This window comes from Leucopleurus acutus (genome assembly GCF_964270905.1).
Source record: "Leucopleurus acutus genome assembly, chromosome: 8".
Taxonomy (NCBI): Eukaryota; Metazoa; Chordata; class Mammalia; order Artiodactyla; family Delphinidae; genus Leucopleurus; species Leucopleurus acutus.
In genome coordinates, this window is record NC_139151.1 from 78,028,160 (window position 1) to 78,042,595 (window position 14,436).

The following is a 14,436-nucleotide window of genomic DNA, read 5'->3' on the forward strand; positions in this document are numbered from 1 at the left end:
AAATTGATCTATAGATTGAAACAATGCAGTTAAAATTTCAGTAGTCTGTATTTTCTGCAAATGGACAAGCTGAAACTATAATATATATGGAAATTCAAGGAACATAGTATGATCAAAAGAATTTTGAAAATGCAAAAGTAGAAAGACATTACAGTACCTGATTTCAAGATTTCCTATAACGCTAGAGTAATAAAAAGAGTGTGGTGTTTGTGTAAGAAACCAAATATTTGCATAATATATAATTGGAGCAGAATAGTCCAGAAATATACTCACAGGTATGTGAACAAATGACTTTCAACGTAGGTTCAGGGTAATCAGTGGGGAAAGAATAGTGTTTTCAACAAATGGGACAATTAATAATTTCAAATAAAAATGAAGTTTATATCACACTATATAAAGTTAAACTTGAAATGTGTCATAGAACTAAAACTATAAAATTTCTAGATGAAAATATAGGAGATAAAATTTGTAAACTTGGGTTATACAAAGATTTCTTAGAAAGGAAACAAAAAGTGTGAATGATAAAAACGTTTGTTAAAATTGAACTTAGTCAAAATTTAAAACTTCTGTTTCCAGGAGATACTGTTTAAAAAATGAGAAGTCTACCCACAGTCTGGAATACAAATTACATATGTAATACTAATATTCAGAATATTGTATGCACATACATACACATGCACACACATAATATATAATATCTGTATATATGTATGTAAATATATACATATACATGTGTGTGAGTATTATGGAGCTGTAAGATTATATACGTATATGTGTATACATATATGTATAATTTTACAATTCAGTAATACAAAGTGAACCAATGCAATTTAACAAAATGGTAAATGTTTTAAACAGACACTTCAACAAAGAAGATTGGCAGTTGAAAAGTAAGAACATGAAAGGTTGTCAACCTCGTTAGTCATTAGGGAAATGTAAACTAAAACCACAATGATATGTCAATACATCCACTCAAAGGGCTAAAATTTAGATATGCTAGCCAGGATGCAGAATAACTCAAACTCATTAAACTATATAGCTGAAACAGGTTATTTTATGAATATAAATAGTATCTTGATAAATCTGACTTAAACTTCCAAAGAAAGCAGCATAACATAACTCAAAGGTGGTATGAGAATATAGGAAGACGGAGGAGGGCAAAGCCAGTCAGGAAGGACTTCTCAGGGATGATGTTTGAGCTGGGTGTTGAGGATGGCTAGGAGCTACCTAGCCACGTACAGAAGCAGGCAGGGAAAGAGGGTGCATATGAAGTTTGAAGAGTTTCAGGAGATTCAACAGTATATGAAAGCCAATGAGGTATGAGAAAGGGGAGTGAAAGTGGCTCGATATAACAAGAGTTTGGGGGAGTGAATGAAGATTCAGCAGGAAATAATGCTGCCTAATATTATGTGTTAATAATTATGTATGCCTATACATAAAGAAAGACTAGTAGAAGCTAATTCATGAAGATCCTTGAATTATAAACTGAGATTTTAAACTATTTTATATGTGATGTTGTATAACCAAATGATTTTAAACAGGAGACTGATTTAATTAGATTTTATTTGTACATAAATTCTGGTTGCAGTATGGAACTCAAAATGAAACATGGGGAAACTAGGTGAGAAATGTAGTTACAAGAGAAAGATGAAAAGAGCCTAAAACAAGACATTGGCAATTACATGGGGGATGACGTACAGAAGGTGATGTGATTCTGCCACTTAGACAAGGAGAGTCAGAAGATGAGTGTGATCTCGAGGTTGGATACCTTGATGATGGTGGTGTTTCCTGGATTGAGGAATGTAATGTTATGGTCAGATTTGTGTTAGAAGTTAGAGAATCAAAGGTATGGTAATAAATATGCTGAATCTGAGGTAACTGTGGTATAATTAAGTATAGTCTGGTACAATTTCTTTATTCCTTCCCCTCAAAATTGCATTTGTTTTGTCCTTTATGCCTCTTTAAAACCAAATATTTTCTTGTAGAGCTTTTAAAAATTGAATAACTTTTCCCCCTATCCTTACTCTTGATCTTCTGTCTTCTACTGTAAAATTATTTACTTTAATGTGTATAGTGATGATGTGTATAAATATACACACAACCGTCAGATCTCTTACAAACACGTGTAATTTGCAGGTCCTCTCTTCTTTCTTTAGACTGTGTATTTTCTAAGGGAAGTAGCTTTAGCTTGCTCCCTAATATAGTGACACTTGAAAAATCTCTCTGAAAAATAGCTCAAATTCTAGAGAATTAGGAGGCCTGATGAGCTTCTCAGTATTTAGTCTGGATAATCATGTTTTGTTGTTGATGCTGCTGTGCTCTTGTTGTTGTTTATCTATTACCAAGCTTCTCTTATTTTGCTTATGATTGATTTGTTTCGGAGCTGATTAAACTTCTATCAGATATCAGGCAAAGGGAGAGGGAAAAGATAATATTTAACTGAACCCATTTTGGTATTGATTTTGAGCTAAAAGGTACACATTGCATTGTTAAAACTCATATCTTAGGCTTCTTGAAATAGGGGGAAAATCCTTTCCGTGTGGTGAGAATATTTTTAGAGAAGAATCACTTCCCTCTTTTTAGTAAACACTTCAAACTATATAGCAGGATCATGATGGATTTCAACGGATACAAATTAACTAGCAGTTATGGAAGATGAATAAATTGTATGAATCAGCACCTGGCATATATGTGGTGTTTTATCTAAGTTTTATAAAAACACAAGGTAAAGACATTTTCACATTTTTAGCATATGTTCTAGTTGAGTATGCCAATTATAAAGCAAATAAAACATTAGGAACTCATAATATTTTTTAAATTCTTTTAAAAAATGTGTTCCGCTTAGTCAAAACTATTTGAGATTAATCTCTGAGTCATAATCTATAAGAATTCCAGGGAAGACAGGATATTGCCTGAGATGATGGTATAGTCTGCTCTCCAAAGTGTACAAGTGTATGAAATACTGGAAGTTGTTGATTTCATTTCTCTTGTGAAAGAAAAATAATCATTCAGAGCAGAACACACACACACAGACATACAGTGAGACACCACATCTAATAGAATGGCTAAAATAAAAGATTGAAAACACGAAATGTTCATAAGAATGCGGAACAATACAAATTTGCTGGTGGGAGGGTAAAATATTGCAACTAGTTCAGTAAACTTTCAAAATTATTGAGTAGTTTCTTACAAAGTTAAGCATGAAACAACTCCATGGTCCAATAATCCTATTTCTAGACATTCCCAAAGAAAAATGAAAGTTATGCCCACAAAAGCAGTTGTACAAAAATTTCATAAAAGTATTATATATAATAACAAATAAAGTAAAACTGAGAACAACCCAAATGTCAAACCGTAGGAAAATGGATAAACACGATTGTGATGTATTCATACAATGAAATACTACCCAGCAATTAAAAAAAAAAAAAAAAAGGAATACACTAGAGATACATGCAGTAGCAGAGACTCAACTGAATGATTTATGTCAGTTAGTCATTGCCTTTCAGCTTCTGTAGCAAAGCAACTAAGTTCTGGTGAATGAAATAGGAATCAAATAGCTAAGAGGTACTTAGCGTTCATTTTTTGGAGGGGAGAGAAAATACTTCTGTGGCTCTTTTTATTATTAAGTGTGGTGCTGATGTTGTGGCTAGAGCTGCAGTGTTCATCTTGGATAGGTAGGGAAGCTTGCGGATGAAAACAACCAGTGGTTGAGGTTCCTGTTGATTTTAGGAACTTCCTTTAAAAGACCTCCTTTTTTTACACAAGAGAAAAAACTCTTGAATATTTAAAGGAGGGCTTTTTTTACTAGAAACCGAGCACAATGTTTACCTGATGCAAACATTCTACTACATGTTTACCTAGAGCTCACTCTGCCCTCAGAACTGTACTAAGCTATGTCTTGAAATGATTTTGATGGTGACCCACAGTAAGAATTTACTTTATATCACAATCCAGTATTCACATACATATTTTTTCTTATCTATAATGGAAAAATATTTTAAGAAACAGTATTTTATCCTTGCTATGTGCAATATATATTCAATATATCTATCCAATATATGTGATATTTGAAAATAGTGTTGGGTTAATCATGCCAAGAAGAACAAAAAGGGAATATAGAGGGAAAAATAATGTTAATCCTCGTTTAAGCAAAGCAATGTCTGCTGCAGATAGAAGGAATGAATGAGAGAAGCTAACAATTTAGTAATTACTCTGTGCCTGGCAGAGTGTTAGGTGGTTTGCATAGGTTGAGATCATTTGATTTTTATAAAATGCTGTGAGTTATCTACATTTAGTAGACAGTTGTAATTATTTGAGGTGAAAGAATTGTACCCTAACTTATGTAGTTAATGGGTCCTAGAGCCAGGATTCAAACTCAGGCTTGTCTGCCAACTGTGTTACTTTCAACTATTCACTTCTTTTTTTTTAAATTAATTTTTATTGGAGTATAGTTGCTTTACAATGCTGTGTTAGTTTCTGCTGTACAGCAAAGTGAATCAGCTATACATATACATATATCCCCTCTTTTTTGGATTTCCTTCCCATTTAAGGTCACCACAGAGCACTGAGCAGAGTTCCCTGAACTATACAGTAGGTTCTCATTAGTTATCTATTTTATACATAGTATCAATAGTATATATATATGTCAATCCCAATCTCCCAGTTCATCCCACCTCCCCCTTTTCCCCCCTTGGTGTCCATATATTTGTTCTCTACATCTGTGTCTTTATTTCTGTTTTGCAAATAATATCATCTATACCACTTTTCTAGATTCCACATATATGCGTTCATATACAATATTTGTTTTCCTCTTTCTGACTTACTTCACTGTGTATGACACTCTCTAGGTCCAGCCACGGCTACAAATGACATAATTTTGTTCCTTTTTATGACTGAGTAATATTCCATTATGTATATGTACCACATCTTCTTTATCCATTCCTCTGTTCATGGACATTTACGTTGTTCCCATGTCCTGGCTATTGTAAATGGTGCTGCAATAAACATTGGGGTGCATGTGTCTTTTTGAATTATGATTTTCTCTGGGTATATGCCCAGTAGTGGGATTGCTGGGTCATATGGTAGTTCTCTTTTTAGTTTTTTGAGGAACCTCCATACTGTTCTCCATAGTGGCTGTATCAATTTACATTCCCACCAACAGTGCAAGAGGGTTCCCTTTTCTCCACACCCTCTCCAGCATTTATTGTTTGTAGATTTTTTGGTGATGGCCATTCTGAACAGTGTGAGGTGATACCTCATTGTAGTTTTGATTTGCATTTCTCTAATAATTAGTGATGTTGAGCATCTTTTCATGTGCCTCTTGGCCATCTGTATGTCGTCTTTGGAGAAGTGTCTATTTAGTCTTCCACTCATTTTTTGAGTGGGTTGTTTGTCTTTTTGATATTGAGCTGCATGAGCTGTTTGTGTATTTTGGAGATTAATCCTTTGTCAGTTGCTTCATTTGCAAATATTTTCTCCCATTCTAAGGGTTGTCTTTTCGTGTTGTTTATGGTTTCCTTTCCTGTGCAAAAGCTTTTAAGTTTAATTTTTGTTCGTTTGTTTTGTCTGTTTTTTCTGTGAACAGTGCTATTAGCTTGTTTCATTTTCACTCAAATGATGCCTTTGGAAATTTGAGAACTAAAGAAAAAAGTAAATAAAATAAAGGAAAATTATTTTGTTCACTTTTGCTCAAATGTACCTCCCAAATATGGTCTTTGATGGGCCAATTCAAAAGCAGTCCAATTTCAGTGGATTCACTTTACATCTTAGAAATAGCCATGTTCTGTCTTGCATGTTCCTGAGCATTGCTATGGGATTTCATTGCTCTGAACTTGAATTTATTTCTCTCTCTTGTTTTTTACAAGATTGTTTTAGAAGTTATGAGTATTAAGTACCAAATCAAATTGTTGCTGAATTGGGCATTGGAGTCATAAAGACATTAATACAAATCCTACAAATACAAATCTCTAAGTAAAAATGTTACCTTGTGCAAATTATTTAACTTCAGTTTCCTCACCTGTAAGATGGTGATATAAACATCAACCTCACAATGTTGGTTTTAGAATTATATATCTAAAGCAGTAAATATAGAATGAACATTAGTAGTGTTAAGTGTTCAAGCTTCAGGTCACACAGACCTAGTTCAATATCCTGGCACCTTCATTACTACCTGAGTAAACTGGCAGTGTTACTTAACCTAGCTGTAAGTCTTTCTTTTCTTTCTGTAAACATTAAAAATACTCCTTTTGTGATAGCTGTGATATTATAAAAGATAATTTATTTGAAGTGCTTATCACAAAACATATTTAGGCACTCAAATGTTAGCACTTGTCATCATTCCTTAATGGATTAATAATGAGTTCATATATGAAATAGATGCTTCCAGATTTTAGCAGACAGGCTTTTAGAACCCTGTTAGGAAAACCAATTAGTGCAATAAATCTTGTGTCTTGGAGAATTATCAAACTCCACCTAACAGTATAAATATCTGCTTACATAATCCTGCAGTGCTAGTTCTGGGGGACTTCTGACTGACCTCATTGAAGAAAAGATAGATGTAAAATGATTAAAACATGTACAAACTGTTGAAATATATTTCTTTGTTTTGATATTTGAATAATTAATCAGAAAATATGCTCAATGTAAAAGTGAAAACAGATGTTTTTCCCACCATTTGGCTTAATGTATTTTAGGTCATATACTAATTCTTAATTACATTGGGAGCAAAGATGAAAAATTCCATCTGGGACATAAAGTATTCTTTTCTTTATTTAGAGATTTCTCCTTGTGAACTCTTTAGTGTATTATAAGTCACTTTAGTGAAATCTTCATGAACATTAGATGATTTTTTTTAACTGTCACTACTTCAGAATAATCCACTTATTGCTCAAGATTAATCTGTATTTCTGTATGACACACACAGACACATGAGCAATAAATCAACATTAGGATTTTGCAGTTGTTTGATACACAGCAAACCTAGTTAATACAGTCTGTTGCTTTCCCTTTCTTCAATTTAATAGATACCCTGTCTGATTAATTCTGTTAACCTTAAAGCCCCTGAATAATTCCATTTCTGAGGCACATTTTATCTAAGTTTCCTATTGGACTAGTGCTTTCTGCTGGTACCTTATATTCAATCTATAACCAGTGACGTTACAATAGGCAAGATTGGAATTAATTTTAGAATGTGGAAAAACTTTATCAAAAAGGGCTCATGCAGGAATAAAGATGCAGACGTAGACAATGGACTTGAGGACACAGGGAGGGGGAAGGGTAAGCTGGGACGAAGTGACAGAGTGGCATGGACATATATACACTACCAAATGTAAAATAGATAGCTAGTGGGAAGCAGTCGCATAGCACAGGGAGATCAGCTCGGTGCTTTGTGACCACCTAGAGGGGTGGGACAGGGAAGGTGGGAGGGAGACGCAAGAGGGAGGGGATATGGGGATATATGTATATGTATAGCTGATTCACTTTGTTATAAAGCAGAAACTAACACAACATTTTAAAGCAGTTAATTATACTCCAGTAAAGATGTTAAAAAAAAAAGGGCTCACAAGGCTAATTTAAAATTAGTAGGAGTCCTCTTGTCATTTAATTTGCTGCTAGCCTAGGAAGTACAATAGTCTCAGCAACTTTGCAAAGCAACTACTGGCTTGATTGAAATTTAAGACACAGGTGATTGATCAGTTTATATCCTGCAGGGCAAATTTACTGTTGGTGAGGTGGTCTCCATAAATGCAAAGATAATCAGCCAGCATTTCCATACAGCTGTATATCTATACCTTAGCTCAAATTTCCCATTATTATTGGTTTGAAATCCACTCATCCTTGTTTTTCACCATTTGATCTAATTAATCTAAAAGCATCAGCTAATTAAATGGCTCAGAGCTATCATTTTGAAATAACTAATAGAGCTATAATTTGGATACATTCATATACAATCATATTGCATACAATCGTATGCCACTTGATTTTATACAATATTGGCAATAATTGCTAGTAATTGCAAAGTTACTTTTCTGTTTTCAGATTAAAACAATACCCAAAATACCACTACTTTGATATCTGCCAGGTTAATTGATAAATATAAATTGATCATGAACACATTTTCTATCAATATATCTTATTTTAGAGTCCAAAAGTTGAAAGATCTGGTTGGAGTCACATGAAACTTAAAGCACAAAAATACTCTTTGCATCAGGATTTTAAGGCTTCATTTCGGAGATATCAACTAGAAAGTTATTTGCAAAAAGGCATCGTTTACTAATTATTTTTTCTCATCTTGAGGGCAGATTTAAATTTTAAGACTTGTACATGCATCTTCATTTGATATTTTTATATTACATAATTTTGTATAAGAATAATTCTTAGTCAAGCAGAACCTTTTCCTGGTGCTAAAAACTTAAATTCTTAAACAAATGTTTTATACCAGGGAAGTTACTAAATTCTTTAAATTGGTACCCACCTATGAGTATATTTTGACCTTTTTTCATTCCACATTGTATATATTATTTCTACTGTTACATCTAAAACAGTTTATCAAATCTGAGTAAATAATGCCAAGTTGGAGTTTCTTTCTGTCTTGTTCCACTCCCTCCATTCCCATTATCACCTTTCCTCAACTTTTCATCTAAAATGAAAATTTATTGCACCCAGGTAAAGGACCAGTAGTATGCTTCATTCAGGAGCTACAAACATGAAGATGAAACAGCCTGTTGTTCTCAGATCCTTCAAAGATCAGGAGCAAAGGGTACACAAATATTAGTAACACCAAAGTAGTGTGACAAGTTTTATGATGGAAGTATAATCATGGGTGAATATGACAGAGAGATAATCATCTCTGCCTAATGAATAAAGGAAGGCATCCCAGATGCTGTAAATATTTTCAAAAGGGCCTATTCAAGCCAGATTTTTTATATCAAAGGAAGAAGGTAGGACTATTCAGATATAAGTATGTTCTGGAATAGAAAATGCAACAAGTGTTTAGACTTAGTATTTAAGGCTAGGGGACCATAGTGTACTACTTTATAAAACTGTGGATCCTGAATGGATATGAGAATAACTTTATTTTGGCTAAGGGGTTTGAATAATTTCCTCCTCTGAATTTTACCCTAGAAAGTGCTGGGGTGAATGGGGTGAAGGAATGACATTGGGCTAGTGAAGGTCAAAGGAGAGTATCAGATTTATCTGTAATGAGCTATTATTTCCAGTGGAAATTATTTTAATAAGTTATTACTATTACTATAATTTTTCAAAATTAGAAATCTGGAAAAAATCTCTGAAAACAGTTGTGTCAAAATATTCAAGGTGGTTAATTCTGGAATGTAGGCATCTAAAAATTTTCTTCCTTGAACTATTTTTGAGATTTAAAAACTCATCTAAAGTTAAAAATTTGACCACTCCCAAAGAGAATCTATTTAACTGGAAGTTTGAATGACAGATTAATTAAATTTAGAATAAGGGCCGTGGGGAGTAGAGTAGGCAAAATGGATAAAAGGGGTCAAAAAGTACAAATTTGCAGTTATAAAATAAATAAGTCATAAGGATATAATGTGCAACACAGTGACCATAGTTAACAATACTGTACTGTATATTAAAAAGTTGCTGAGAGAGTAGATCTTAAAAGTTCTCATCACAAGAAAAAAAATTGTAACTAGGGTGACAATATTAACTAGATTCATTGTGGTGGTCAGTTTGCTATATTTCCAAATATTGATTCATTACCTTAATATTGTATGTCATACTTCAATTAAAAATGAGGGCAGAGATATCAGATAAGAGATGAAAGCAGTAGTCCAAGTAAAAGGTAATATGTTTCTATATGAAAGGAATGGCAGTAGGAGACTGAGTTTACAGACTCACTGCTTTATTAAATAAAAGAAGCATCCTTCACAATACAGTTCTATTACAGTGAGTTGGAGGTATTACTTCATGTTAACTAGAGAGATATTTTTGTAATTAAAAAAAGTTAAGATTTGTAATTAAAATTTTTATAGTGTCTAAATGAAGGCAATAGTATAAAACAACTACGTGCAACAGATGACAATTCTAAATTAATTCCTAGATTTTTTTAAGAGCCAATCTATATGTTTAAAAGGTAGGTAATGTGTAGAAGGCTTAAAGCCAAGAGCTAAGAGGAATCAAATCACATTTTTAGAGCATAAGATGAGGCATTAATCGTCTGTGAGGGTAAAGAAAGCAGAAAGATTTAGAAACTCATACTCTAGACATAACAGTATATTCAAGAAATGCAGGTGCATGTGAAGGCTTGAGAAACATAATTTGTATCTCCCTTGACTTTGATGAGTTCTCTAAATCTTTATGGAGTGTACATCATGCCATGTTGCATTCTGTTAAGTTATGGAACCTAGCTATGACTCTAACTCTCACCTTCTAACTCTCACATGTCACTTTTTGTCCAGAATCCTTTTATATTAATGGATTTGCAAACCTATTATATATATTTTACTTTCTCAAAGAGTGCTGAACATAGGAAGTAAAATTGCCATTCCTCATGTGTAGCACATCTATTGCCATACCTAATACCATGGTCATAATTAAAATCTCTAGTCAATCACACCTCTCTTTCCCACTGAGACCATATCCAGCCCACATCCTTTCCAGTGAGCCTGCCTTGACAAATTTTTGTATCTAAGTTAATACCTAATACAGGGTCAATAAATACTCACTTGAATGAAGAAATAAACGGTTAAATAGTAGTCCATTGTGTATACAACATTTATCCATTTATCCATCAATGGACACTTATGTAGCTTTCATGTCTTGTCTATCGTGAAAAATGCTGCAGTGAACATGGAGGTGAAGATATCTCTTCAAGATAGTGATTTCATTTCATTTGGATATACATCCAGAAGTGGAATTACTGAATCATATGGTCGTTGTATTTTTTTTTTAATTTTTTGAGGAACCTCCATAGTGTTTCCCATAGTGGCTTTACTAATTCACATTCTCCCAACAGTGCACTAATTTATATTCCCCCAACAGTGCACAGTGTCCCTTTTTTTCCATATCCTTGTCAGCATGTGTTATTTCTTGTTTATTTGTTTTGTTTTGTTGTTTTGGTAATAGCCATTCTAATGAGTGTGAAGTGATATCTCATTGTGCTTTTTATTTGCATTTCCCTGATGATTAGTGATGTTGAGCACCTTTTCATGTACTTGTTGGCCAAGACATACAGGTTGTTTGCCCATTCTTTAATTGGATTCTTTTGCTGTCACATTGTGTGAATTCTTTGTACATTTTGGATATTAAACACTTTCAGTTACATGGTTTACAAATATTTTCTCCCATTCCATAGGTTGCCTTTTCATTTTGTTGATTGTTTCTTTTGTTGTGCAGAGCCTTTTAGTTTAACTCATCTTTCACTCTCCACAATCACAGGCATATTTCAATAAGCATCAGAACTACAGTCTCACAATCCTGACCCAGGAAGTATAATTTAGAATTAACTTCCTTCCAAATTAAGACATTCCTCTGATGAGCTGCCCAGTGGAATAAAGTTACATTCTCTGACAGTCCTTAGCCCCACCCAGCTGATCTTTTGTACAGAGATATGTGAATGAGACCTTCTAATACCAAGTTACTAAAAGCATCTCTCTGCTGCCTTGGCTATGTCTTCACTTAGCTCATTTTACTTTCTATCGCAGCCTCTCTGAGATGGGTTTAGCACTGCTATCATTTAAAGGCAGCAAGATATCTTCAAGAAAAACAACTGTAAAATCCATCCATCCTATTGACGTCAATTGCTTAGGAAAGGAGTGAATACAGAAAACTTCTTAGAGAGTCAGCTCTGCATGTTTTATCTCTTTTAGATTTCCAAGTGAAAATAATTATTGGAAAGCCTGGGGTTGTTACTGATTATAAAACAGTGATTTTCCCCCTCCTATGATTTTTAAAACTTCAGTAGTTTGAACTATTTGAATCAAAGTTTAAACTTTGATTTAGATAGCTCTTTAAGAATTTTGCAATGTCAGCTGTGAAGTTTGAACTGGATTATCTTTCTCCTGAATGCTTCAGACATGAGCATGATTCCAGCCCAGATTTTACTTTAACCTGCTTGACTGAACTTTCTGGTGATTCTAGTCAATTGGAACTTCAGCACTCGAATTCTGTCCCTGTTGGTAAGCTAAACTTTAGATTGATATTTTTGAGTATCTTAACTTACATCTGTACTTTTTAAATGTCAGATGTATAAAAAATAAATCTTGATGTCATTTACTTTGCAGTGGTATAGCTGATGCCAATTTGTTTCTTGAGTTATTTTTTTCCTGAACGATATAAATAAATTTTTATAAAAAAGAACAGAGGGTTTGCCAATAGAATAAAGTGTCAGAAAACAAATTCAGTGAACTAAAAAAAAAAAAAAGTTAATAGTGAAGTAGATTTTGTTTGTCTGAACACTCAAGCCTATCAAGGCTTAGTTTTATTTGGGATGACTGATGGAATCAGGGATTTTATCCATAAACTGCAAAAAAAAAAAAAAGTCCTGCCATCTTTCATTCCTTTCTTTTATTTCTGTTTCCTTTTACATAATTACATAAAGGATAATATATGTTTTACTTTCTCATTAAGAACAAGATAATATTCCTTTTGGTTATGTTATTTTATAACTTGGACTGTGTTAGCTGACAGTGTTGATAGAATTCAAGGCGAAGAATTTCTTTTTTGATATCTTTGGGTTTTACTTATTCAGAATCTCAGTTTTCCTTCTTGCTCTGCAATTTTGAGGAAATAATGCTATACACTAATAGTATGCATTCATCAAAAATTTCTGAGGGTTTGGTTTTTAATGAGATGTCAATAGTAAATTGTGCTTTGTAGAAAAATTTTGTATAATAAATAAATAATACTTAAGTGTTATTCTAAAGGAAATTTCCATTATGATTTAGATGATCATCTTTACTCATAAAAAAGGCGTGTAATGTGAATGTAACAGTTAAGCAGAACCTTCATAGCTTTTGATGTTACTGGACATTAATCTTTGTCCAATGAAAAATATTTGTAGAAATAATAAATTCCATTTGGCAACCAGAGGATTATTCCAAGAGAATTTGGCACATTTATTGATTTTGAGGTGTTTAAAAAGAATTTTTATGTGACTCCCAACCAATCACTAATTTTTTTGTTCATAGATTCTTTTGTCTTGTATGACTTGTTTTACAGTATAGGCAGTTCTACAATCAGGAGATATAACAATCTTTTCTACATTTTCTTTCAACTGTAAGAAGAGAGATTTCCATGCTATTGTTTTTTTTTTCTTAAATTGAGAGTCTTCCTGGGTATTGAACCTACAATTTCATAAAGTGAAAAAGTCAGTTCTTTAAGTAAACATAGGAAACTTGGACAGGAAGATAAAATTTATAAAGTATTTGCCAGTTCAGTCATGTCCTTTGCAACATATTTTATCTTCTAGTCATCTCTGTCACAGCACATCTATTCCAATTGATTGAAATGCTGTCTTTATGTAGTTGACCTGCACATCTATAGCTTAGGTATAAACCCAGAGCCTGGAAGACACTTCCTCACTGATATCCTAGCAGTGCCTCAGATTCAACACAACTAAGCAAAACTTCCTAAAAACACCTCCTCCTTCTTACATCCTTTTTTCTGTCAATAACCCCTTAGCATATATTGCAGTATAAAGTTTGTGTTTATTTTTATGCATATTAGTTTAATATTTGTCTTCTCCACCTCTTTGACCAGCACTGTAGCCCCAGTACTCAATAGGGTGCCTGGCAATAAAAGACTATTTTTGCCTTGACTCCCTGACTGCCTGCCTAAGGGACTGAAAGATTGGCCCTCTTCATTCCCCCTAGCGCATGCACCTGTGTGGACTTCTAACTGATCTCACCTCCACGTTCTCCATAACAAGCCTCTTGCCCATTGACAGCCACATAGTCCTTTGTAAGTACAAGTCTGACCTATTTCCACTTTTGTTTACAATTTCTATAATTCTCTGTGACCTAGGTTATAAACCTGGTGCTCTAGGATCTAAATCTGTTTTTTTCCAAAACTTTTCCAGCTTCATATAACCTACACGTATCCTACAAGAATGACTTACACTTTCAGTCAGTGTGCATATTATTCTTTCAGAATAATTTCCAATAATTCTTTCTCCCTGCCTCTATTAAGATCTCACTAAGATAAAATACTGTTTTATTCCCAAATACCTATGGTTAACTCTCTGTATAAAGGAGTTTTTCCTGTTGCTAAACTTCTACAAAATGTTTGTTCTATGTGTTAAATGCTCACATTCAATTTTTTTTTTTTGTAAATACATATGCTCATGGCTCCTCTCCTGTTAAATTATGTTTCTTAAGGGTAATTGCCATTTCACAATTGTTTGTGTCTGTGCATGATACATAGGCAATAAATATGATTCCGTGAATTACCAATTAGTACAGTAAA

General features: G+C 33.4%; 1 protein-coding gene across 1 annotated transcript in view; it reads left to right on the forward strand.

Annotated features, from left to right (window-relative positions):
• Positions 1-11,995: 11,995 nt before the first annotated feature.
• ANO3 (anoctamin 3) overlaps positions 11,996-14,436 on the forward strand; it is a gene marked incomplete at both ends in the record, with an annotated part of 414,423 nt that continues 411,982 nt past the window's right edge. Inside the window, 1 exon segment of the mRNA XM_082845360.1 lies at positions 11,996-12,149. Coding sequence (XP_082701486.1) covers positions 11,996-12,149 — 154 coding nt within the window.